The following is a 23,823-nucleotide window of genomic DNA, read 5'->3' as shown; positions in this document are numbered from 1 at the left end:
GTACATAGGAAATATTTGTGCCATAATTAGTCATATAGGTTTTTCTGGGTAAAAGCAGACAAGTTTAGTCATCTAATAAGTATTGTCTTGTAGGACTCTGTTATTATTTTTCATAAATATCTTGAATCCTTGACATAAAACAGGCTCAAAAATAACTAATTTTGAATATTTAAATCCTCCATTTTCTTCCAAAATGTTTATTTTCTGTAAGAATTCTCACAGACTTTTTATTAAAAGGAGATTTTTGTCCTAATAGTGAAAATTTGTAAGCAGGAGACAATCCATGTTCCAACTACAATACCCTTGCTCACCGAGGCCCCTGTGTGTATGAGCCCTCCCAGATGCACAACAGCTTGTCAGCCTTTCTGCAGCCGCTGCTGTCAATTTGATTCACAGTGATCTCTCCTGCATGGATTACCTTAAAATAGCACAGTATAAATTAAATCTTGCAATTACCACAAACACCCAGGTGTTCAGTATGGCAAGATGGCCTATAGGAGAGCAGCTAATTTGACCTGGAGAACTTGGGTGTTTGATCAGTATTTTCTGAGGGCAATTGGCCACAGTGCCTGTAACATACTGTTGCAGCAACACACAGCTTGTGACTTACTAAATCCACATGAAAAATGTAGGGGTAGCTGCTCCTGCTGCTGTTCCTTCTTAAACTAAAGGATAAACAGTACAGGAAAATAGAGGTTGGAGGGAGAAGCTGAAGAAAAAGAGAGATATTGATATAAAGCCTTGTTGACCGACAGTCATACTACCTCTGCCTTGCCAAACTGCCACAGCCAGCCATAAAGGCCTTCCCTCTTTTCTCTTCCTCCCTTTCCTGCAGTGACTCACTCCTGCAGACATTCACTTGGCTATTCTCTCAGCTGATGAAAGATACTGTGTATTCCCCTATTCTATTTTCTGTTTACCACTACAGAGTATACAAAATGACTTGTTATTGCTTTTCCAGATTTGTAAGCATTATCATCATACCTTTTTAAGTAGTCCCCTATTACTGTAATTATGAACATGTTGTGTTTGTACCATCCTGAAAAGTGGCATGTGTTGCAGAGAAAAAAACTAGCTGTTCTTTTGTAGTGACAGGAAAAGTAATATTCTTCTTTTAAACTGTGTTTGGTTTAGTGAGTTGTTAATGCACCAAAGCTGACATTTAACAGTGTATATTTACTTAAAAGGTTATGGGAAGGAAGATCATGTTAGGTTGCAGAAACATTGTATTTGTGCAGAAGCTGATTATTCAAGCCAGAAACTAATGAAATGTGAAAGTGATGATGCCATATATTCTCTTCAGTCTCTACAAACGACTAAGTACATTATAGAAATTGAAGTATCAGTCATACTGAATATTGAGAAAAATACAGTAGTTTTCCAGTGACAAGAGATTCTATAGTAAAAAAGACTTGTAATCTCCCATGTACAGCAAAGAAAATATGAGAAGGAGGTAGATGGCATTGGCATCAGGCATCCTTCCTATTGATTTCTGTATCCATGTGCAGGCTGAAGGTCATAACCTAGATGAGTACTGGGAAGAGTAGAGGTTAGAAACTCATGAATTATGTACTATCGGATAGTACTTTTCTTTCTAGATTTGCTTTGCAGCTGAGTTGCACCTTTGAAGAGATCCATGTGCTTTGACATCACAGTGACTTAGCGCTAGAGACACTTAAAATATTCTGGGTCTCCCTGAGTTGCTTACAGCCTAACTGTTCCATAGACTGTAGGAACCTGGCACTAACAGATGAAGAGTCTAAATGAGCTATAAAAGTCTAGGTCTTTATTAAACAAAGCCAAGTGAGTGAGAAAAAAAAAATCTCAGACTTTTTGTCACCTACATGCTTCTTTCTAAATCTAATAGCTGCTTTAATCCTTTTCTATCTGTTCTCTCTACTGAGGTTTCTATTTGCTCAGTTTTCCTTCTGCGCATTTTATTATCTGATGTATTAGATGCTCTACTAAGTGACACATTCCAACCACAGTCACTGAATGTGACAGCCGTGCTGTATCTAATCATGAAATGCTGTGCTTAGACACTTGACAGCATTTGAAAATATTACTCTTGCTCTGAAAACAATGTGAAGAGTTAGTGTTGGTGAATGTAGCCAGACTGATAACTGGAGAATGATAAATTAAATAGGAATACTAATTTTTTGCATCGTGAAATAATTTTGTTTGGGTTTTTTTTGCGATTCAACTATTGTAAGTTTCTCTGTGGGGTTTCAGACAAAATATAAAGCATTTTTTAATGACTTTAAACTCTGTAAAAATCTGTTTTTCTGAAGGACAGTATAAATCCTAGTTCAAGGAACTGTATTTTAAGGAGAAAGGTAGCGCTGAATTGAGACGTACTGTGAAGCATCTTCAAGCGTCCCAGAAAACTGAATTTGATTTTGCAGAGTTCTGTTACTTTTAAGATTATCTGAGAGGATTATTTGTATTTCTAGCAAAGCTCCAGGAAGCATATAATACATGTAGAGTGGAGTTAACTTGAGATCCTGTTAATCAAGTACTTAGCATCTGTGTTTTTAGGACAGCACATACTTGTGTGATTTGGCCCATCATTTGTTATCTGTCTGAGGATTCCTGTGAATAAAAAAGCTATATATAAATTTAAGATAATATTATCACCTGAAGCTCTCTCAGATTCAATAGGCAGAAGGAGATAAACTGAGCTGTTGTGTACCATTTTGTGGTTTTAATATTGGATAATGATAGACTGAAAAAAATAAAAAGAACCTGTATCCAATTTTATAGTTGCCCTATGTCCTAGGTTCTCATTCAGCATTATTTTTTCAGCGTATTTTGTTTAGATGAGAAAAGAAATCATTAAATTAAATACACACATTTTGCAGAATATACTTCTTTCTAGGTTGAAGAAAATGAACTAAAATTTCATTCTGGATACACAGTTGCCATTAACAATATTGGAATTCTGGTATTTAACAAACCAAGAGCAACTCTAGAACTACAACTCTGTAATGAAATCTTCAAATGTTATATCCATACTTGCACAAACCAGGTCAGTGAGAATTGTGTCAGCAATTAAAGCCTGTAATTATCTCACTAAGTTAAGAAAGGAGGTAGGTGTACTTACTATGTCAGCACAATAGCCACAGCATCATTCAGGACACTCTCTCCAAACAGGAGTGTGTACAAATCTGTATCCACATGCAGCTCATGGAAAATAGCAAGGACTGTTACTGTATGGAGACAAAGCAAAGTGAGTTTGTTATTTTCATATTCCTCTGGCAATTCAAGAAATAAAGCAATGTTAGAATATGAGTTTTGTGAAGTTCAGTCCTATTTATTACTTAAGTGGATAAGAGTGAGTTAAAGGGGATCTTCTGAAGTACATAAGATCCTTAAATCCAGCAAGTCTATGAGTTTTGGTGCTTCAGCTGAGTTCGGAAGAAACTTTCCCTCTCAAACAGAGAATCATGTATAAATGAAAATGCTGCAGCATATTTTACTGTGCATAAAGGATCTTGTGACCAGGGAGAAATAAGAGTGCTGAAAAGACTTGGGTTTTGCCATGAACTTTGTGTGTGATGAGAGTAGCAGATTACCTATTTTAAGAAAGATATAATAACACTTATCCATCTGTTGTGCATGTTCACTGAGGAACATGCATAATAACCTTATACCCTGTCCCACCAGCAGCATATCCACTTTCACCTCAAGTGTAGCGCATCTGCAGCCATGAAGCTCTCCCATCCAGATCAGGATATCTGATACTTGTCACCCATTTTAAGGTTTCTTCAGCATATCATTAATTTAAGTATTTTCCTTCTCCTTGAGTTATAAGCTGTATTTGATTTTTAGCTTACCAGTGCAATATGAAAAAACAGAGTGTGTTGAATTTAAACTTAAGTTGGGAAAATCATTTAGACACACCTCCTCAAGGGAATTTAGACATTTGGCTCATATTCAGGCAACTAAGTCCTTTAGCTATTAAAATGCATCTTAGTTGTTTTATGCCTCAGTTTCCTTACCTGTAAACAGGGCATCACAATCCTTCCCAAGATCTACCTAGTACTTCATAATCTCCAAATGAAGAAGGCTATCTATGTTCTGTGTTGATGTTATTATTCTCTCTTTGCATGGATGAAGCAGAGCTCTCTCTTTTCAAACAAAATTTAATGTAAAGGCCCCCAATTATTTGTATGGTTAAAAATTACATGGTAACTCACTGCTTCACCGGTGCTTATTCTAGTCCATAACTGTGCAATTGACTTAATCCTCAATGTCCAGGAATCCCAAAGACCAGGAGTGCCTCTGGGATACCATGCTAACATCTGACATTTCAGAAATGAAAATTATATACTTTTACATTGAGATGACTGCTGATAATTCACACAAAGACATGAACAGGTGATTATGCTTTGCCTTAAAAACATTTATTGGAATTTTGAAATCATTACTGAGAAGATTTTCTAAATGGCACTTAAATATCTATGTAATCTAAAAATCAGTTTATAAACCCAAAATAGATACTCAGTTCTCCTGTGAGATTTTATGTCAAAGTGATCTCTCTTGATGTGCTATCTTTGAAGAATTTTGTATGTGTTATTCTACAGAAGACAATTTAGGAGATGTGTGTAGCTGAACATTTGCTGATATAGCTATATTTAAATTAGCTAGTTATATTTAACCAGCCCGGTAATGTCACTCATCTACTCCCAGTGCAGTTATAATTTGAACTAGTAAAAGGGTTATTTCTCCAGAACATCTGAAAGGTGTAGGAAGAAGTTTTATTGGCAAAAGATATTTTCTTGGTTCATCAATATCCATATTCAGGTTTTTGCTTGATTAGCAATACTGCCTTAAAGTGCAAATGTGGACCCAATTTAGTCACCTATTCTTTGATGTCATTGGCGTAACAACAGACATGTTTTGTAAAACTATTTGCCACTTCCAGCTTTTGATTATTAGCTAATTAGTTTGGGCTCATATTAATAGTCCCTGTGATAATGATAGAAGGAAAAGAAAACAGTAATCAAAGTCCAATGTACTGTTGGTATGTATGTGTAGCAGGCCAAGCTAATTAGACAGATGCCTACACATTCCTCTCCTTCCTCTTGCCTCCTAAGAAAACATCTTTCTCTTCTTGCTTTCTCTCCCAATTCTACCCAAAACTTCTGACTTAAAGTCTTTTCAAATGAAAGCAAAACAATAAAGCAGGCAGCACAATAACGTATCAGTTTCCTCTTCTGGGAGAAAGTCCCCAGTTCACCCAGTTCTCAGAAAGTATCTTCTATTTCAGATGTTTCTCCCATTCCCAGTGGTGGTTATTGGCTCTTCTTTACAGCATTGCCTGTCCCTGACTGAAGAATTCTGGTCTCTGCTCTGTCTGTATGGTTGTCTGGCCCAAGATACAGCAAGCTTCAGCCATTCCATCTGCTGACTGATATTTATCTGATCTGTTTTTAAAGAACTGAAGTAATGCTGGTTCTGTAAATCCCAGGGGAGACTAACTTGTTCTTCAGTATTCATACAATTTATAAATGCAGTTATTCCTGAGTGTCTAACTGAAATCTCCACACCTGCTCGTCAAGTCTGTAATTTCCATTCCTAGCCTGAGACACAAATAATTTGTCACGTTTATTCCCTTTTTCTTTCCAGCAACATTTTGCCCATTCAAAGATTAATTTCAGACATATCCTCCCTAAACTGACTCACTTCTTTCAATCTCCTTCTTTCAGTAATGATTTCTAGCCCTCTAATCACTTCTAATCAGTCCATATCTTTCTTGAAATACAGTGCACCAAATCAGATCCAAGTACTGTAGTTGACACTTGCTGTCAAGAAATAGAGTGAAAAGATGCTGTAGAACATGTTAATAAATTCTGTTTTCCTTTTTTTGCTATGTATTGGTACTGATGACTCATTTTCAGATTGTAGACTTGAAATCCTTTTCAATGTTGAATGCTCATTTCTTATCCTCTATGAAGTTGATTATTTCTAGAGTGTAACATTTATCCTTGTTGATTTTAAATCATTTCAAGAATCACATTGAGTTCTAATCATGTCCTTCAAAGTTTTTGCAATGTCCTCTCAGCATTGTACATTAAAGAAGCATCCTTTATTGCATTAGCCAACTCATTAATGAAAATGTTAAATAGTATTTGCATAAGAACAGAGAACTGCATAATCTTTAGCACATCCACCCTGTTTAAGAGTTCAATAAAACATTTTCACTTTGTTTTGCCAACCACTGTCTAGTCAGTTCCTCAAGATCACATTTGTCTTCATTAATTATGAGAATCTATGGATATATTTCAGAATGGGCATATTAAAAGGGATGTGATACTCTGCTATGGAAAAGAGGTAATTTAAATTACTCTCTGGATAGAATAACACTCTGTGAATAGTCATTATTGTCCAAAGTAGTCATATCATGCTTTGTCTGATGGATGACTTTAAAACTCAAGGGAATGAATGTAAACGTGCAGTATTTCCTATCATGTACCACAAATATCTAACTTGTAAGAACTTTCATATCTAAGTAAAGATCATACGTACTACATTGCAGTAAGTATGGCCTTTCTGGCTTCCTGAAGGGACTTTCAAAGAACTCTATGTAGGGCTTGGTTTTTGTGTGGTAACTACTCAAAGACTTTTGTAATTCATTAGATACAATATGCATTATAAAAATACTAAACTACTTCTCATTAAAGTACACAGCATCTCTTTATCTTTTATTTAAATCTAAGCATAAGAGGACAGAGAGAGAGAAAGGTAGAGAACTAGATGGCTAGAAGGACAGGTAATTGGGCAACAGCAAATAAACATCTTTTGTGGCAGTGCAAAACTGACACAAATAGAAATAACAGGCATCAGAGCTCCTGACTCAGAAAGGGTTGTGAACTTCATTAGAAAGTTCAGTGATGGGAGGCATGAAATAGTGAATCATCTATGATTTTAACTGCACTTGTGCCAACAGAAATAAGATTCACTTCTTTCTTGACTTCATGGACTGAGGTAACATCTGTTAGATGTTAAGCCTAGTATGATTTTGGTTGTACCCAAGTCAGAACAAGTGTCTGTGGAGCTGGTTTGTGAAAAATATCTTTTGACACATGCAGAAACAAATCGGATTGTTATTAATTCCTGTAAAAAGTATGTATAACTGGAATATCAGGAAACTACAACAATCCTTAAGCTAACTGTATTCAATACTTTGCTGTTATGTTTGAAAAGAATAAGGAAGCTCAGAAAATAAATGACACTATTATATAAAGTACTGGTTTTACTGTACCTCAATCTTCTGACTAGAACTATTAATATCTTTTATAGCTCATGGACCTAAATACTTTTAGGAAGGCAGTATCAAATGAGAATAAAATGAGAGAAATCTCACTTATATTTCCTAACCATTTTTCTCTAAAAATAACAATTATAATTTCAATGATAGTCTCCTTTCCCTACTAATCAGTCACACCACTCACAGATTAGTTCAGTGGTGAATATGAAGAAAGCATAAAAATAATTTAATTAAAAACACATTTATGAACAGTCTTATATAACCAGTGTATAGAATGTATTACCTTGCTCTGTTTATAAATTATGCTTCTTAATGCAAAATCCTTGATTTTACGAGAAACAGAAAGTGCTCTTTCTGATAAATATCCAATTTTATCAATAACAGCAGTGCAACTCACAACTCCATTTCAGCTGTAACCATAGTAACTTCAAATAGAGAAAAGCCTTGTGATTATCAATATGAGCAAAGGTAAGGGAGTTCATATAGCTCAGAAATTGCTGTGCTTCAGCAAAACTTGCAAAAGTAAATCCGCTTTCTGTGCTTGAAATGTCAAAAGTTAAAAAAAAAAAGGTGCTAAAGGTACATGAAATGTCTTTGGATTGGAAGGTCATTGCATAGAATGTGTTAATAACAACAGCTAAGACAAACTGCAAGAGTTGTACTTTTCAGTTATTTTTTGGTGGCTAAGGCAGAGGTCAAATCTTTTCATTCGTGTGCCAGTTTTGTTCTGTCCTTCACCTTATTCCATTACAACCACTGGTACCCTGAAGCAGCCTATTGCTGGGGCTTATTGCTGTGTCTGCCTTTCAACCACAGAGAACAGTTGTTGTCAGAATAACCTTATCCGTGCTCTCACGTGAGGCAGTTTCATTTTGCAGGTCTCTGATGCTCAGGGACTGATGGCTGGGGGCTTCAGTCCCCACACCGGCACCTTTTCCCAGTCTCTTCGCTGCTCTTGATGAGGGACGTGTACCAAAACATAGTGAGGAACTGCTCCATCCCCTTTAGTGGGATCACACCAAAAAACTACCAGACTCAGGTTAAATTAGAAATCAAAATGCAATACTAACACAAGGAAAACCATTTCAACAGCAAAACAGTGAAATCTGTGCTGTTTTATGCAGATGAAATAACAAGAAGCGATGATTTCCCTAACTACATCATAAATGGGACTTATTGATCAGAATAAAGAAAAATATAAATACTGGTCTGGCATTATAAATCAAATACTAATGAAGGGAGAATTTGGGAAATTTGGGAATGGAAAAATTCTATTTCTTAGAAATTAAACCTCTCACCTGAAGTCTTGAAATTAGAAGCTTTTTCTGCTGAAAATGATAAATTATTGGAAGGATATACTTCCTGTAAAATGAATGACTCATTTGAAAGTAACCTTGCTTTGTCCCTAAAGTTTCTACCTTTTCGTTCTAGAGGTGTTTTGAGGGCATCCCTAAGTAGCACAGATGCTTAGTGATCACAGTCTATAATGCAAAACACAGACCCAAGTATATTCAGTCTTAAATCCATTTCTTACTCTTGGTTCAAGTGCTAGTTTCCTATATAAGGGAACCCATAGCATCTGAGAGCAATTCTTCTGAACCAATTTTATGCAAAAATCTCTGTATTAAAGATCTTCAAATACCCTTCAAAGCTAAAATCTACAGAGTGCTGTAACATTATTTCTTTCTTCCTAACAATATTAGTGACTTTTAGCTGGCATACATTTGTTTACTGCCCTTGCAGTAAAATTCTTCATTTAACATGTAAACACCTACCAGTCATTTTTACTATTACAAATAAGGAACTCAATCAAAACAACTTCTGTCAAGTCAACATATCAGTTTTAAACATCTTTTGAAACTTAATTGCTTTTCACAGCCAAGGGAAATTAAATCTAATTTTGAAATGAGTTTATAATCCTACACAGGGAATAATTAAATGAAAAATCAGGTAGCAAATCTGACAGGAATTTATTATTTAATCTTAGGACAGTAATTTATTATTCTATCCTACTTCTGTAACACTAACAATATTTTATGAGAGATTTCTTTTTTTTTTTTAAAAAAAAAAAAGCTGGATATCACATGTAAAATAATCTGACTGATTATTTTATGCGCTAGTATGTATCAGTCCTCCAGGGGACCATATTTTAACTGATTTTGGAATTCCGATGAGCTCTTTATATGGTTTCAGATTATAATTCACTAGCAAATACTACAACACAATGAACTATTTTCAGCAATGTCTACCATTTAAGTAAGCAAAAATTTCATTCAAAATTCTCTAAGTCTTTAAGGGACTAAAATTTATGGATAAGATTAGTAAAAACGTGAAACAACTTAGAATATTGTGAATACATAACAGGAAGCAAGACTGAACGTTAAAACTCTTGGACACGTAGACACACTACATAAGCAGAACAGTAATTACAACAGTATTAATCAGTTATAGTTTGTCACACTAAAAGCAGTTTTCTCAACTGCAGTGTTAGCTTTTTAAGCTTATTTAAAAATCTGGGAAAAGTAATCCTTGTCACTGTTCCTTCCAGTGCAAGAGGAACTTCTCTTTTTTTTTCCCTCATGATTGTTCCAGATTAATCAGTGGTGATTTAATACTATTATAATCAAAATCAGTGCATTTGTCTTATGTATTTCTCCTTGTAAGTCAACATGTTCATTTCTGAAACTAAATAGTATTGGACTGGAAAATGGGAAAAGAAACTAAGCCAACTGCAAAACTCAATTCATAGCACAATGAAGAAATATATGTGGACGCTGTAAGCAACCTTTTATTCCATAAGCAATTTATTTTCCTAGGTATTATTTGTGCTTTCTGTTTCTGTGTTTTTCTCTTGCTCTGAGGATAGGCTCCAACCATGTGCTGAATCTTATTAAAGTAGTGAGGACATTTTATAAGTGGCAGCATTTTGGATGCTTAGATTAATTGGAGAATAATAATTTGATGCAGCTTTTACAGCTACCTTGGAACAACCAGTTTTGTGGAAATAAATTGTTTTACACAATATTTTTAAGCCATCAGAATGATAAATCACAAGCTCAAAGTATTTTGTTAAATATTGAGGGTTTGTTTAAAGTATGGAACGAATTTGTGGAACAATGTTGCTTTTTGTCATTTCTTTTAATAGCTAAGAATTTGAAAGATTTATTCATAAGTTTCTCACAGAAGCTTCTCAAGGGTAGTTAACACTAATGCAGCATGTCATGTGCATCACAAAATGCTTTCTGTTCCACTTTCAGGAACAGCTCAACTGAAAATTTAGTGCACATCCAATGTACCCTTGCTGACTTTGTCTCTTTGTACATAACATACCAAAAAATGCTTTTTTTCATCTCCTCTTTCACTGTTGTTCCACAAATGCAAAAAAGCAATACTTTCCTTTTAATATCAGAGTATTATTAACATTTTCAACGTAACAAAACCTGGACAAATCTATGAAACCTAGGCTAACTTTGAGGTTAGCACTGTTTTGATTATGAGGTTGGACTAGAAGAGACCTCCAGACACCCCTTAAAATCTAAAAGATTCTGTAATTCTGTGATTCCAAAATTTACTAAGTCTATTTCCCAGACTTGTTATTTTCTGTAACTTTAGGCCCACATCTGCAAATTTGTCAACCTGTTGGTATCTGTCTTTCTGGAGCTGCATTTATCATGAAACACTGCATTCAAATTGTCAAATTATCAAACTGATATCTTATAAACAGTATTTATATGGCCAAATCTGAAAGCTATGTTCCCCACATCTTTAAACTGGGTTAGATCACACATGAATGCAATATCTAAATTATTAACTATGAGGCTCCAGCATTACAGCAGTTCTTAGATCAGCAATAAACAGGTAGGTGTCCTGAAGACTGGAGAACAGTATTTTTCCAATCTCCTCAGCAACTTGATTTATAAAGTTTTGAGCTAAACATAGGTAAACCAGTTACTAAAACAAACACAAGGGATCTCTGGAGCCCATTTGACTTATGATTATCAGAATATCAGACATTTAACAGCTATGGGAGTAAAAAGATCAATAACAGAGACTTTGAACATTGCTATGGCACGTGCAATTCTTATGTTCTTATTTACTCCTCTGACTTTTTCAAAAGTAATTTATTTTGAATGGTTACCTGGATCTGTGGCAGACATCAGTGATCCAAAAAATAAACAGTCAGTGAAGTGGAATTCCCATACTTTTAACTGGCCAATGTGTATCGTGGCCTTCACAAAACCATACATTATCAAGCTGTCAGGGGAAAGATAAGACAGGCATTCAGACAGAGTATATAACACTTATGCTTAATTTACGGTACTAACCAGGTTCTTATTCTCTGCAACTTCTTTTAAATAAATGTATCATGTGAATACTGAACATAAACTGCTATCATATAAAAATTCTATTTCCCACTCAACTGTTCAAGTATTGTATTGAAATGTCACCAACAATTCCAAAGCAAAGACTTTTCTGAATAACTGTCATCATCTGGTAGCAGAGGACAATGCTTTTAGCTGTTTATTTTTCAAAAGGAAAGATAATGTAAGCTTAAAAAAACATTATTAAGACTAATTTGTCTAATGTTGTAGGACATTTAAACAAAGGCAGTTCTACTATCAGCTCTGTGACTTGCTCTGATATTTTCAAATGAATTGTTTTATTCTATCAGCTTTTAAATGTTAGCTGTATTCAAAGTTCCGGATAAGGTCACCAAACAAGACAGACATTTAACAACTCATAGTGACAGTGAGGCAACAAAGTCACACTTCAAAATGCACCGATAAATCCTCACTAGTTTCACAGGAAATGTTATCGTTGGTTTATATAACTAGGTAATGCTATCAGAGATGTGTATTCTAACAAAAACCTTACGAATTCACTTGTTAGAACCTGTAATAGATTTTTAATTTTTTGTACATTTCCAATCTAGTTAATAAAAAAGCCCCCACTGCACTCAATACCTTTTCCATAAACACAACACATAAATTGACAACTGTCTTCTTCTAACTACGCTTTTAAAAAATCATTTAAACAAAGCTACATGCAATCACATACATAGCTACATTTTGCCCTCAGCTGTATTCCTAAGATGTTTCTGTAGTCACAAAACAGAAGATCTGAGTGACAGATAAAGTGCTACTAAACAAACAGCCTAAGAGTTAATTACAAACTGTTTTCAGATACTTTACCAAGCTGTAGATTTTTCTGTAGTAACTTTATTACACTAAGAGGGAAGCAGATAGGTCACCACAGAATTCCCCAATGGTCCTAAGTATTTCTGTATGTATTTACATCAGATGCCTAGCAAACAGTCACCGATTGTTCTAAAACAATTTATCCAGCTGTGGGTCTCCTTGATTGATGAGCTCACTTTCTCTCCATTCCCAAAGAATAATGATTCAAGACCATGCAGTGACATTAGTCTTTCTATCTTCAGCACAAATATATCTCCTTTAAGGAGTGAGTTCTTCAAAAACGGACTGTGGTGCTGCTATCCTGATTTGCAACAGTCTCAAAAGTCAGCAGTAATGCATGCCTTTTAGAAATAATTGCCCAAACCTGACTGCGGTTTTGACCAGAGATACTCTTCTGACTCAGTTAAAAATAATTTAAAACAATAAATAAAATTGTTTAGACTATCTGGCAAATTTAGTTATGATAATTCTTTAAACACCCATTGCAGACATCATCCTGGTCTTTAGCATTGTTTCTTATATGTTACTAAGTACTTTCAGTAGGTCTCTGCTTCCTGTCTGTACAAAGTTGCACATGAACTGGACAAAATTGGATTCAGGAGTCTTTCACTGACATAAGAGGTCTAAGTTTGCCATAGAGTTTAGTACAGTAGAAGACTTACAGAACCTGGTCTCAGTTCACATACTATTCAATTCTTGGCTGCAATGAAAAGGGATATAAAACTGAAAATCGGACTAAGCAATGGTGCTCATTTAATCACCAAGATGTTAACCCTCATCCAGCAAAGAGAACAGCAAACTCAGAATATTATGGTTTTTGTCTTGTTTTGATTTTTATTATTTTATTAACTAATCATCTACTCAATACATTTTGCTAATGCTAAAATGGCAAAGGTCCAGTTTTTCAAACATAAACCCAACTAAGTGCAGACTTGGATAGCTGCAGATTTAAATAAACACAAGAATCTGTACTTGTACCTCCTCCATCTAACACATGCAATCACGCACAGAAATAATTTCCTATTGTAAATTAGCTTTTAAAACACACAGTTTTATCTTTCCTTTAAAAGCTGTATATTTTTAGTGAAGGTAATACATTAAAATGATGAATAATCATTATTTATCTGTGATTTCTTACTAGACACAGCTATTCAAAATGAAAACACCTCCCTTCACTTTAAATAACTTTACAATAACTTTGAAACAGAAACAATTTATTTAATTTCAATTATATTTTTCCAGTCATGTCAAAATTTTGTTTCTTGTCATCTTCTCCAAACTACACAAAAAGTTCATCTAGCAGCTGCTTTGAAAACTAGAAATCAAAGAGCAGTTCTGAACTGGAATAAGTTCTCTGATGTTTGTAAAACTAACAGAACTATGGCAGTTTATAACAGCTGAGAGTCTGCTCTCAGGAAAACAATTTAATAAATTCATTGTAATACAGGATATACTCACACATCCACTAAGTAATTGGGAATTTACCTTACTGTATTTCTCTAGATATATCACAAGCTGAGTATGTCATGTGTTTAGTATTATTTAAATTTACATTTTAAATAAAATTGCTTTTGTTAATCTGCACATGACATCAGATCTCATTCTCAGTTTTACAGATTAGAACTAAGAGAAATTCCAGTTATAAATCACAGGAGTTACTCTGCATTTTAGACCGGTAAAACTGAGATCAGACTCTAACCCCTCTAATCCAGCTTGTAATTTTTTATTGTTCAAAAATGTTACTCTGGCTTTATCATTGCCTTCAGTGACAGAGATTATTCAGGTGTGACAGTCTAATATATAGTAAAATTTAAACAATAAAGCAATTTATCTATGAGAAATGTTAAAACCAACACTTTTTAGAGTACTAGTTGATGATATAGTGTGACTTTTCTACTGCATATTGAAAAGTTGGATCTCAGCTGGATACCTGAGCTCCAAATGATAGTGATATTGAATATCATCCAATACTACAAAACATAACTGTTCTTAATGCAAATCCAATGAGGAAAGCATACCCCAATGACAGTAGGACATTAATCCCAGGGAAACACCTCGACTAATGCCCCTATTTCTATTATAAACTAGAATTGAAAAAAAAACAGTCTTATTGATTTTTAGGGATGCTGTAATTTCATTTGATAAATCTAGATTATTTTTAGCAAGTTTACACCCACCAAGTTCAGCAAATCTGATTGCTTTATTCATCTTCAACAATCCATTTAATCTATATGTTAAAAAAATATTATTAAAATATGTTACAAAGTTGTAAATAAATGAAAGTGTCACTGACTCTGAATTTCTTCAAGAATGTTCTTGTCCCGCTAGAATGCATTCCCAACCCAGTGCTCACTTTTGACACAGAGTAGGCTGTCAACACAAATCTTGTTCACATTATTAGGAGCTCTGAATCTGTTTAGTAGGGTGGTACTTCCATCTTTCTGGATCCTGCCTGTGAAATCATCATTTTAACTTTCCTTTTTACTTTTTTACTAATCTAGAATGCCTTTTTTTTTTTTTATTTTAGAATATCAGTACTGAGACCCTCAAGGCAGCATAAAGAAAATAGAAGCTGAGTTGCAAATTAATGTAACCCTACTTTCCAGTGAGACTTTGAAAATCTTAACTTTAAAATACACCTGCAAAGTAATTTTATTTCATACCATATACTTTTTTAAATCTTGTTTTTAATCTATAGTGTAAATTCTTCAGGAAAGTGGTTGCCCCTTAAACTATGGGACCTTTGTCTCTGTGTTCTACATGATACTGGTCCAGTAATAAACTTTATAAAGTAACTGCTGTTTTCTGTATGTGTCTGGATTTTGCATTTATGCTGGGAAATGTGCATCATTTAGAATATAGTATTAGCCACTTTGAGATAGTGTTCTTTTATTTTCCTAAAATGAACTAGCAAGTAGTATTCTGTGGAACAAAAAGAATGAGGCACAGATCTATGAAAGGACTTAAGATAGGAGACTTCTGCTTATGTTGAAAATCTGAATCCTCAGAGCTGCTGTCTTAACTTTCATCCATATAAATCCTTTTCACTTCCAGCAGGTCTTTTTCGGGGGCTTGTCCAGCACTATGTAATGCACACACTGGTTCTCTTACGATCCTTTGGGATTTACAAACTAGTGAATGACCTGCCTTGCCAGTGAGATCTGTTAGAGAGATGCTGAGATCATGCCCTCACAGAAACCAGAGCTGAATGAAAAAGAGGTGGTTCCACTTCACAGTCCCTTTTCACTCAACTCTAATAGAGTAAGACATGTGAGCCTCAGATTCCAAACCCTGCTTCATCTCATTCACTTTCATTTTTCCTAGATACTAAGAACATGCCGAACAGAGACTCTAGGTTCCCAGTGCCTAGAAGTTGCTCCACCTTCTGTATCATTACCCATTATTCATTAAACTCAACAGCTGGAAAGTGCATGAATGTGAAAGTGTGATGTGGCATCAGGTGATTTGTGTCCTCATCCTTGGTGATGGGAGTCCGAGCTTAAGCCTATACGTTGAAGTCTAAGTCTTTTCCGCTCTGTCCTTCTAGCTTTGTATACGTAACTTGAAGCTCTGCATTCTTCTAGGTGATCAAATGTCCCAAACCATGTCTTTTTTTGCACCTAGGAATATATGATTGTTCAAAGAGCTACATACAGTCAATACAGAGCAGGGAGTTGATGTGGGATTGCCCTGTCTCCTTATCAGGTTCTTATTGTGAATAAATATGCAAATTCAGCAATTTATTTGTGTGATCAGAAGCTACATGATTAGAAGCATTATACTTTAGAAAGAAACGGCAAGTGAATTGATCAGTAATAACCAGTTGCTGAAGTTGCTTTGTTGGACTTAGTGATGGTTTGGTACTGCAAATAGTATTTGTGAATAACCGATCTAGTCATGGATCCTGGAACATTAATAAAGTAATACAAAAGAAGAATGAAACTCAGATTACTTTTTCTCCAGGAAAGCTGACATTTTCTACACCCAAACATATTTTTTTTTGAAAGTGTGGGGAGGATCCCATCAAGCTAGAGAAAGTATTTTGCCACTGCAACAGGAAAAGAAAAAAACAGTAATGTAATAAAACACAGGAGAATTCAGAATTTTCCAGATTATGCAAGTCTGGCACTTACAAAGTGTCTCATCTCTAAAAAATGCTACATACAATGCTGTCATTACACAGTAGAGGAGATACCATATAAATATTTGACTTGCTGAAGTACGAGTCATCTTCTGGGAAACTGAGCTTTAATTACCATAATTTCCAGTATGAATTGGCAGGTAGACCACATCAAATCTATCAGTAAAACAATGCAAAATAAACTTTGGACTGACAAAAAAATTAAAGTAAATAGCAGACACTGAAGAACCAGAACAAAAACTCTGCAAGGCATGATTCTGAACATTAGGTTGTCCTTGCATTTTTGAAGCTAGACTGAATTAAAGCTTGAAGAATCTCCGTATGTAAAAGGCCTGGGTTTTTCACTACCACAGTTCTGCTGCTACTAGCCATGCACTGAGCAAAGGAGTTTGGAAAGCACATTGGCTGTCTGGGTACTGCTGGAGGTTTCCAGCGAGTTTATTGGTAAGGCTGCTCTCTAGGAAGGCTACTCTGGGATTGGGATGTTCTTGAACCAGCTGCTGTTTAAATGTATGGGGAAAAAAAAGAGCCCTCTCCTAAGAACTTTGCAGAGTAATTACTACACAAGAAACTATCCAGTTGCTTAGGAAGAGCTTTAGAAGCAGCTCAACAGAAGCTTATTTTTTGCAAGAGTTTCCAACAACCAACAGCTGGTTTTAAGAAGGGATCTAAAAAGAGATAGTGAAATTGCTTTGGGGGTTTTTGGGAAGTTCTTGTCAGAAAGTTCTAAATAGCAAAACTTATATCCGGCACACTGCTAGTAGAAGAGAAATAATTTGTAGTTCTAAGGTAGAGGGACGTGGGGCATGTCTGATGCAGAATAGAATGGGGAGGCTGGAGGAAACATGCAAAGAAAGAAGCTGTCAAGCAACCGGGAGAACGATTTTAACAGAAGCATTGTGAATAGCCACAAATAGGATCAGACCACGTCTGTGAAGGAAAAAAGATACTGGAGTCATCAAGACAAGAAAGATGAAAACCTGGCAAGACTTTTAGCCATATACGTGGATAAGAAAGGCTGTATAAGAAACATGTCAGTAAGCAGCATACCCAACATCTAAACGTTTAACAAAAGGCTGTACGGTACCTAAACGCAGCTGGTAAAAAAACAACCCGTTACCAGCATTTCTGGGAATAAAAAACAACGTGGTGTCCAGAAGAACTGTTGAGAGGGGCTATATATGCATGAACTGTGACCAAAGGGGGACAAGATAACAATAACAAGCAGGCTACCTTTGCATAAGGTAGCTTAGGTACATGTGAGATGAGACAAATGAAAGATTAAATAAATCCTACAGATCTCTCGTGGTAAAAATATGCCTGAATGGTGCAGTCAGGTGAGAAAACTTGTGCTGAGCTTTGCCTCCTAACAAATCCTGGACAAATCTTTGGCTTGCAGAAACTGGCATCATAGCACCTATCCCTCTGCGTTAGAGAAAACTGAAAAAAATATGGCAATAAATATACATTGGCAGGTTGGTTTATAGGATGCTGCTCCTTTGATAAGTAAGTGTATCCTCACATGCAAGCTAGTGGGAAAACCTATTAGTTCTAAAATAATCTATTCTTTATTTAAAGCTGTAGGGGACATAATTAGAATGTAACAGAAACTGCTAAGTGAAGATGTACAATACACGTACCATATCCTCAAAACAGACAGCCCCATCTGCCTGATGATTTTATCAGCACTTGTATTTTCTTCACCTTTGTTATTCATTGCAACATCACTGCTGAATCTCACTGCTAAGGGCCTCTATCATGTTAAAGGTTTAAAAAGCATAATTCCAGATTTAAAGTGTTTGTGCAGTTATCCTACGTAGCATGAATGAGACTTGTAATTTAAATATTTCTTGCCAAATATGTTTTCTAATCTGGAGAGAATTTTTCATCCCATATTCTAACACCCTAAAGAATTTTACTCTATCTAATCATGATTATCTTGTAGCCTGAAGCCAGTTGAACACAGCTACAGATTGTTAACATGCAAGCAAAAGATGAAAAAAACCTGTCTTGCATTTCTTTCTTTTCTCAAGGAATAGCAATGTTAATAAGCCAACGATAGGAAAAGTAGATTATTTTATTCTTGCTTGTGTATGAAGTAACATTGACTGATTAATATCGCAACAATAATAAAAAGTCACTAGTCAGAATTTAAAATGTATGGTGAAAAACATAAATAGTAGAGATAAAATGAAATAGCCATTCCTTTATTCTGATCTTTCTATTTCTACCATACCAATATATTCCTATAACTTTTTCTATACAGTGGAATGCTTCACATCATGTTTTGGCTACAGTGATTCATTATTTCAAAGTGCTCTATGTACTATTATATTCTTTTTGTCATCTTTTAAATCAGTTTTGTCACTATAAAGGGTATTATCATGCGTTTTTCTTCAATAAATCATTTGCTAACGTTTCAAAGCAAGAGAAAACCTCAGTGAAGTGTCTCAGGTAACAATAAACCAATAATAAATGTACCTTAAGCTATTCTGTATAAATCGTACAAGAAGAGAACCCCTTTGGCTATAGAAATAACCGGAAGAACAGAAAAGAAACTGGCTTTACAAATCCGCTGCATACCTAGTTACCTGAGGCACAATGACTGTTCAGCAGCTGAGTATCAGAACTATGTGCATTGCTTTAGCATCCACAGATCTGACAAACAGTTCAAGTGAGCACAGCTGTGCTCCTGGCAGGACACTGGGTAATGTAAGAAGTGCTTCTGCTTAGCATTTCCCAATGAGCAATGGGAAAGATCTACCACCAAGATTTTTTTAGTAGTCATATATTATCTTCCGTTTGCTTCTTAAATCAGAAGTTTTGATGGGAAGGCTAAATGGAGACAAACATACTTTACACCTCAGAGGCATGATGTACGTGGGTATGAGTAAGAAAGGCTGCATTTCAGTAACCATGGTACTATAGGTAGCTTAGCTCGTTAGATATTCCTGTGGTATTGGACTTTCAGGAAAGTGATGGCTACTTAGAGCTACCCAAACAATCAAGCAAACAGATACTGAACGTAGATGAAAAAAATCCAGCCCAGGTTTCTATATCAGTCAATCTGGGGGCCACTGGTTACAGAAAAAGTGAAGAGATCTGAAACATGCATCAAAATATTTATCTCATGTTCTACAACTCACCTTCACTGGTACAGGATCAAAGTGAGACACTGTCCTTCTGCTGAAACTGGGAGAGACCAGTTGAAACACATGCAAACATATCCAGTGATGGCCCTCGGCAAGGTGCGTGTATGCAAGGTGGTAGCGGAGGCCTGTGCTAGTCTGTCATCACTGCATCATTGGAAGCAAGCTCAGAGGTCACTGTGTTTGCTGTGTCTGCACCCTTTGCTGTGTCTCTAACTGCAAGGCTGTCATGCCTGAGTAAGCGAAGTCCTTTGACTTTCAGAACGACCAGCCATATTTGTGTTTGATGCTTTAGGACTGGCTTGAATCAGACTATGCAGAATGCCTGAGTGGTCAGAAAGCCTGAATGTCTGGGCCTTTACTCACTTAAAAACAACCTTCTATGGAATCATGCTCAAGAAAGTAAGGAATGGCTACATGTCAGTATGGACTTAATCTGTAGTACGTTTGACCATGGAAAATATCTGTTGAGATACCTAGAAGCCTTCCTTTCAAATGGAAAAAACATTTTTCCCAGGTTCAGAATTTCAAGAAGCAATGGTAGATTTTGCTAAGTAACGCTAACAATGTAGCAAAAGTAAGTAAGGAGTGAAAAAAAGGAGTAAGGTGTGGACCTACATGAGCTGAAAAGTTTAAGGTCACCCAACATAGCTGCAAGCTGTCAATAAATGGTATTTCATGCTGCTGTTTTAAAAAAACAAACGTCTTTTTAAAGACTGATTTGCAAATAGCCCTTACTGTACTATAGTTTTACAACATGTTGCACAAACCAGTTCACCACAATATTACTTAATGGGTTTTTAATATTTTTCTAATGAATATAACACAGCTTTAGGGTCCCCGTGTTTCTGAGCTCCATTTAAATCAGAGTCATTATGCATTATATGCATAAAAACCTGAACCTCTTTGCAATGAAAAAGCTGCACTTGATCTTTGAGTGATGACTAAAATCTCATAATTACTTGGGCAAATGAGCCATAAAATGCTGTCAACTGTACTGTGTCCAAATCATAGTGCCACTGAATATTTTATTGCACTACAAAGATTTAAACATTACATCAAGATTTGCTTTACTCAGTATTATTAATTGAGAGACCTTCTAATAGATAATGAATAATTGAAAATCTTGCACTCATATTTTGAGACAGAAAGCCTTATGACACTAAAAATAACATCTAAAAAAATGAGACCTAAGTGTAAAATTTTCCAGATACAGTAATGGTAGTTTATGTTAGAAATACCTAAATCACCATTGTACAGGAGGTGGTAGAATTCTAAGAAAAATATTAGCAACACTAAAAGACTTCCATATGAAAAGAGAAGGGCTGAAAATACCTAGTTTACAGAGGGAAAATAAGATGGTCACAGTATATTACCTACAGGAGTTAAAAACATTGTAATTAAATGTCAATAATTCTGAGATCTCACATTATACAACTGTTGTCACATACTGAACCAAAACATAAAGTCAGACAGGACATGAGGTAAATCAGTTTCACTAATTATTTGGCTAATTCGTTCAGTCAGCAATGAATCCAGTTCACCAATGAGTTATTTCAATGATTATCATTATTATAGCAATCATAACATGCAAAGGTCTTTCTTTACCTATAAGACGTCAATATCCTGAAGAATTTAGCCAGGCCAAAATGTCCAAGAGTTTTGTAAATTCAAGAAAACCTGTCACAGCCAATTACAAAATTGCCTTCTATAAGAGAAATTTCTTTCTAGTTCTCAGATGAGTGGGTGCTTTGTATTGTGAAATGTGAACACCCCTAATCCCTTCTCATTATCAATATAAATGTCTGACTTTATTAAAGAGTCTGCTAAATCCATGGCTTTAACAACATCTGATACCATTAAGTATCACAGATTAGCTATGGACCAAGAACAAAAGTTTCTATCTGTTTTCTTCACCTTTGAAGCTTTAAATGTGCTAACCTTTAATATCATTGAGTATCGCCTCATTATTATATTGAAAGAGGGATATATGAGGATCATTTTGTCTTCTCTTTTCAACCTCAAGAACATTCCTTGTGTCAAAAAAACTTTTATATGAGTTTTCTACAGAACTCCATGTAACAGCAAAATCCTACTTTCAGAAGCAGGATTCAGTACAGTTCAGAATGTTAATACAAAAGACCCGTCTAGGGAAAGTCTTGAAAACGCACAGACCTGAATGATTAAAAGGAAAGAAAAGTCCGATTCAGCAGAAATTAGGAAGAAAAGTATTCTGAGTCAAGAAAGTGAGAACCAGTAACATTTTGAACTCCCTCTCCAAGTACAGAAGCACTGCTAGATACTAACCCGCTATCAATCTATGTGGAAGACAGACTCATGCTTCTAGTTATTATTCACACTGAACTAATTAGTGAATAATTAGTTAACCCACCAAAGATTCTGAAACAGCAATATTTTTGCCCCACATTTAAAAATACAGTGTAGATATTGAATTTTACACATAAAATATGAAAATATTTTAATTTAGTATTTCCCATCAAAATACATAAACCCCATGATCTTATTTGCAAGGACCGGTTACAGCAGGTTTTCATGGGGGCATGTGATATTCCCTTTAAATGAGCTTGTATTACCATTAAGAGATAATTATGATCAGTTTGTGATTTCAGAATAACATAAATTAGATTAGAGAATAACCTACTGTAAAATAGGGCATGAAATGAACTATAGAGAAACATGTTTGAAGCTCTTTTAGCATTTTTATTGGATTAACTCAGTCAAGTAGTGATACCAGTGCTCAAGAACAAAGGGAAGAGGAATTCAGACCCCTACCATAAGTAAAGATTGTCAGGTATCCTAGATGGGCATTTAATTTATAGTGCAGTTATAAAATTAAAATATTGTTTGATGAAACATTTGAATGTTTTTAGGACAGACAGGGACCTTGCTAAGGCTTGAGAGTTTTCAGGTATCTACCTGGGCTTGGTTCAATCTCCCATAGAAATAAAGGACACTTAAGTATATCAACCTTGAATTTCACGTTTCTAAATTAAGGTGTGGTTACCTCTTGGGATATGGTTTAGTCTTGTGTCAGATTTTCTTCCTTAGTAGCTGAAATCCAAAAATTAGACCTCTGAAAGTCTGAGAATCTCTGTAAGTGTGTAGACAGGAAGAGAAATCCATCCAACCTTTAACAAACATACTCAGTTTGGTTTTATTTTTTAAATAGCATCCTTGCTACAGCAAACAAGGATGGAGGAGAATGGCAAGATTTCTTGTATTGAGGCTAGTTCCTGTTTCGAGGGATATAAGAGTATTAATGTACAATGATGTTCATTGGTCAAGTGAAAATGGTGATTCTCTTTCCTGGAAAAACAAAATAAAATTTACTGAATTACAGGCATACATTTAGGTCTAAAGTGACATGAAACTAGTGTGATAAACTTTCAGAAATAGAAAACTTCTAGGCCAGTAAATAGCTTCTCAGGGTGGAAGTATTTGCCCTGATCTGTTTCAGAATGTGTCAGCAGGACATGAGCTTCAAAAGACTTACTTAACTTATGGCAAACAGTTTGTCTTCTGCTTATACTGCTATCCTTAATTGGTGTGCTGGACACAAATGTCGTTTTAATACATTAAATATAGAAGCAGAGTCCCACAGAAGCCTACTATTGTGCTACTGTGTTTTTACTTAAAAACACTTTTATTTAATGGGTCTGTGGCTTCTGAAGTTGTAATAATAAGAAATTTGCCAAGTATTAGTGTCCTATAAAGAAGCTGAATCTGCAGTTATGAGTCTGCAGTATTATGAGTTGTATCTTCCCCAACCTGATTGTATTACTGCATCATACAGATTAGATTGTTCAGTAGGTACACAAATATTTTAATTAGATCATTCACACAGTGTTGTTGGTTCTGTCTCACAGAATATAGCTCTTTCTTCATTGTAGTTTTGTTGTTTTTATATCAAAATGCATCAAATATGCATCTGTTAAAACAGCTCTAATTATGGCTAATTATGATAATGACAGTGTTGTGCTGAAGATTTGACTTTTTTCTCTCTGATGCCACAGAACATCTATGGTAAAGATAACTCAGTGG

At 35.3% G+C, this 23,823-nt stretch overlaps 1 protein-coding gene across 3 annotated transcripts in view; it reads right to left on the bottom strand.

Moving 5' to 3' along the window:
* Positions 1-23,823, bottom strand: part of SLC9A9 (solute carrier family 9 member A9) — a 208,675-nt gene that overhangs the window by 149,726 nt on the left and 35,126 nt on the right. For all 3 annotated transcript variants that reach the window (XM_033005451.2, XM_033005452.2, XM_033005454.2), the window contains exons 5-6: positions 11,412-11,527; positions 3,104-3,209 (exon numbers count right to left, since the gene is read on the bottom strand). In XM_033005451.2, the coding sequence (XP_032861342.1) occupies positions 3,104-3,209; positions 11,412-11,527 (222 nt within the window). The remainder of the gene's footprint in view (positions 1-3,103; positions 3,210-11,411; positions 11,528-23,823) is intronic.

Source organism: Tyto alba, unplaced genomic scaffold (assembly GCF_018691265.1).
Source record: "Tyto alba isolate M040663 unplaced genomic scaffold, T.alba_DEE_v4.0 Super-Scaffold_10, whole genome shotgun sequence".
NCBI classification, from domain to species: Eukaryota; Metazoa; Chordata; class Aves; order Strigiformes; family Tytonidae; genus Tyto; species Tyto alba.
This window is presented reverse-complemented; position numbering and strand designations above follow the sequence as displayed.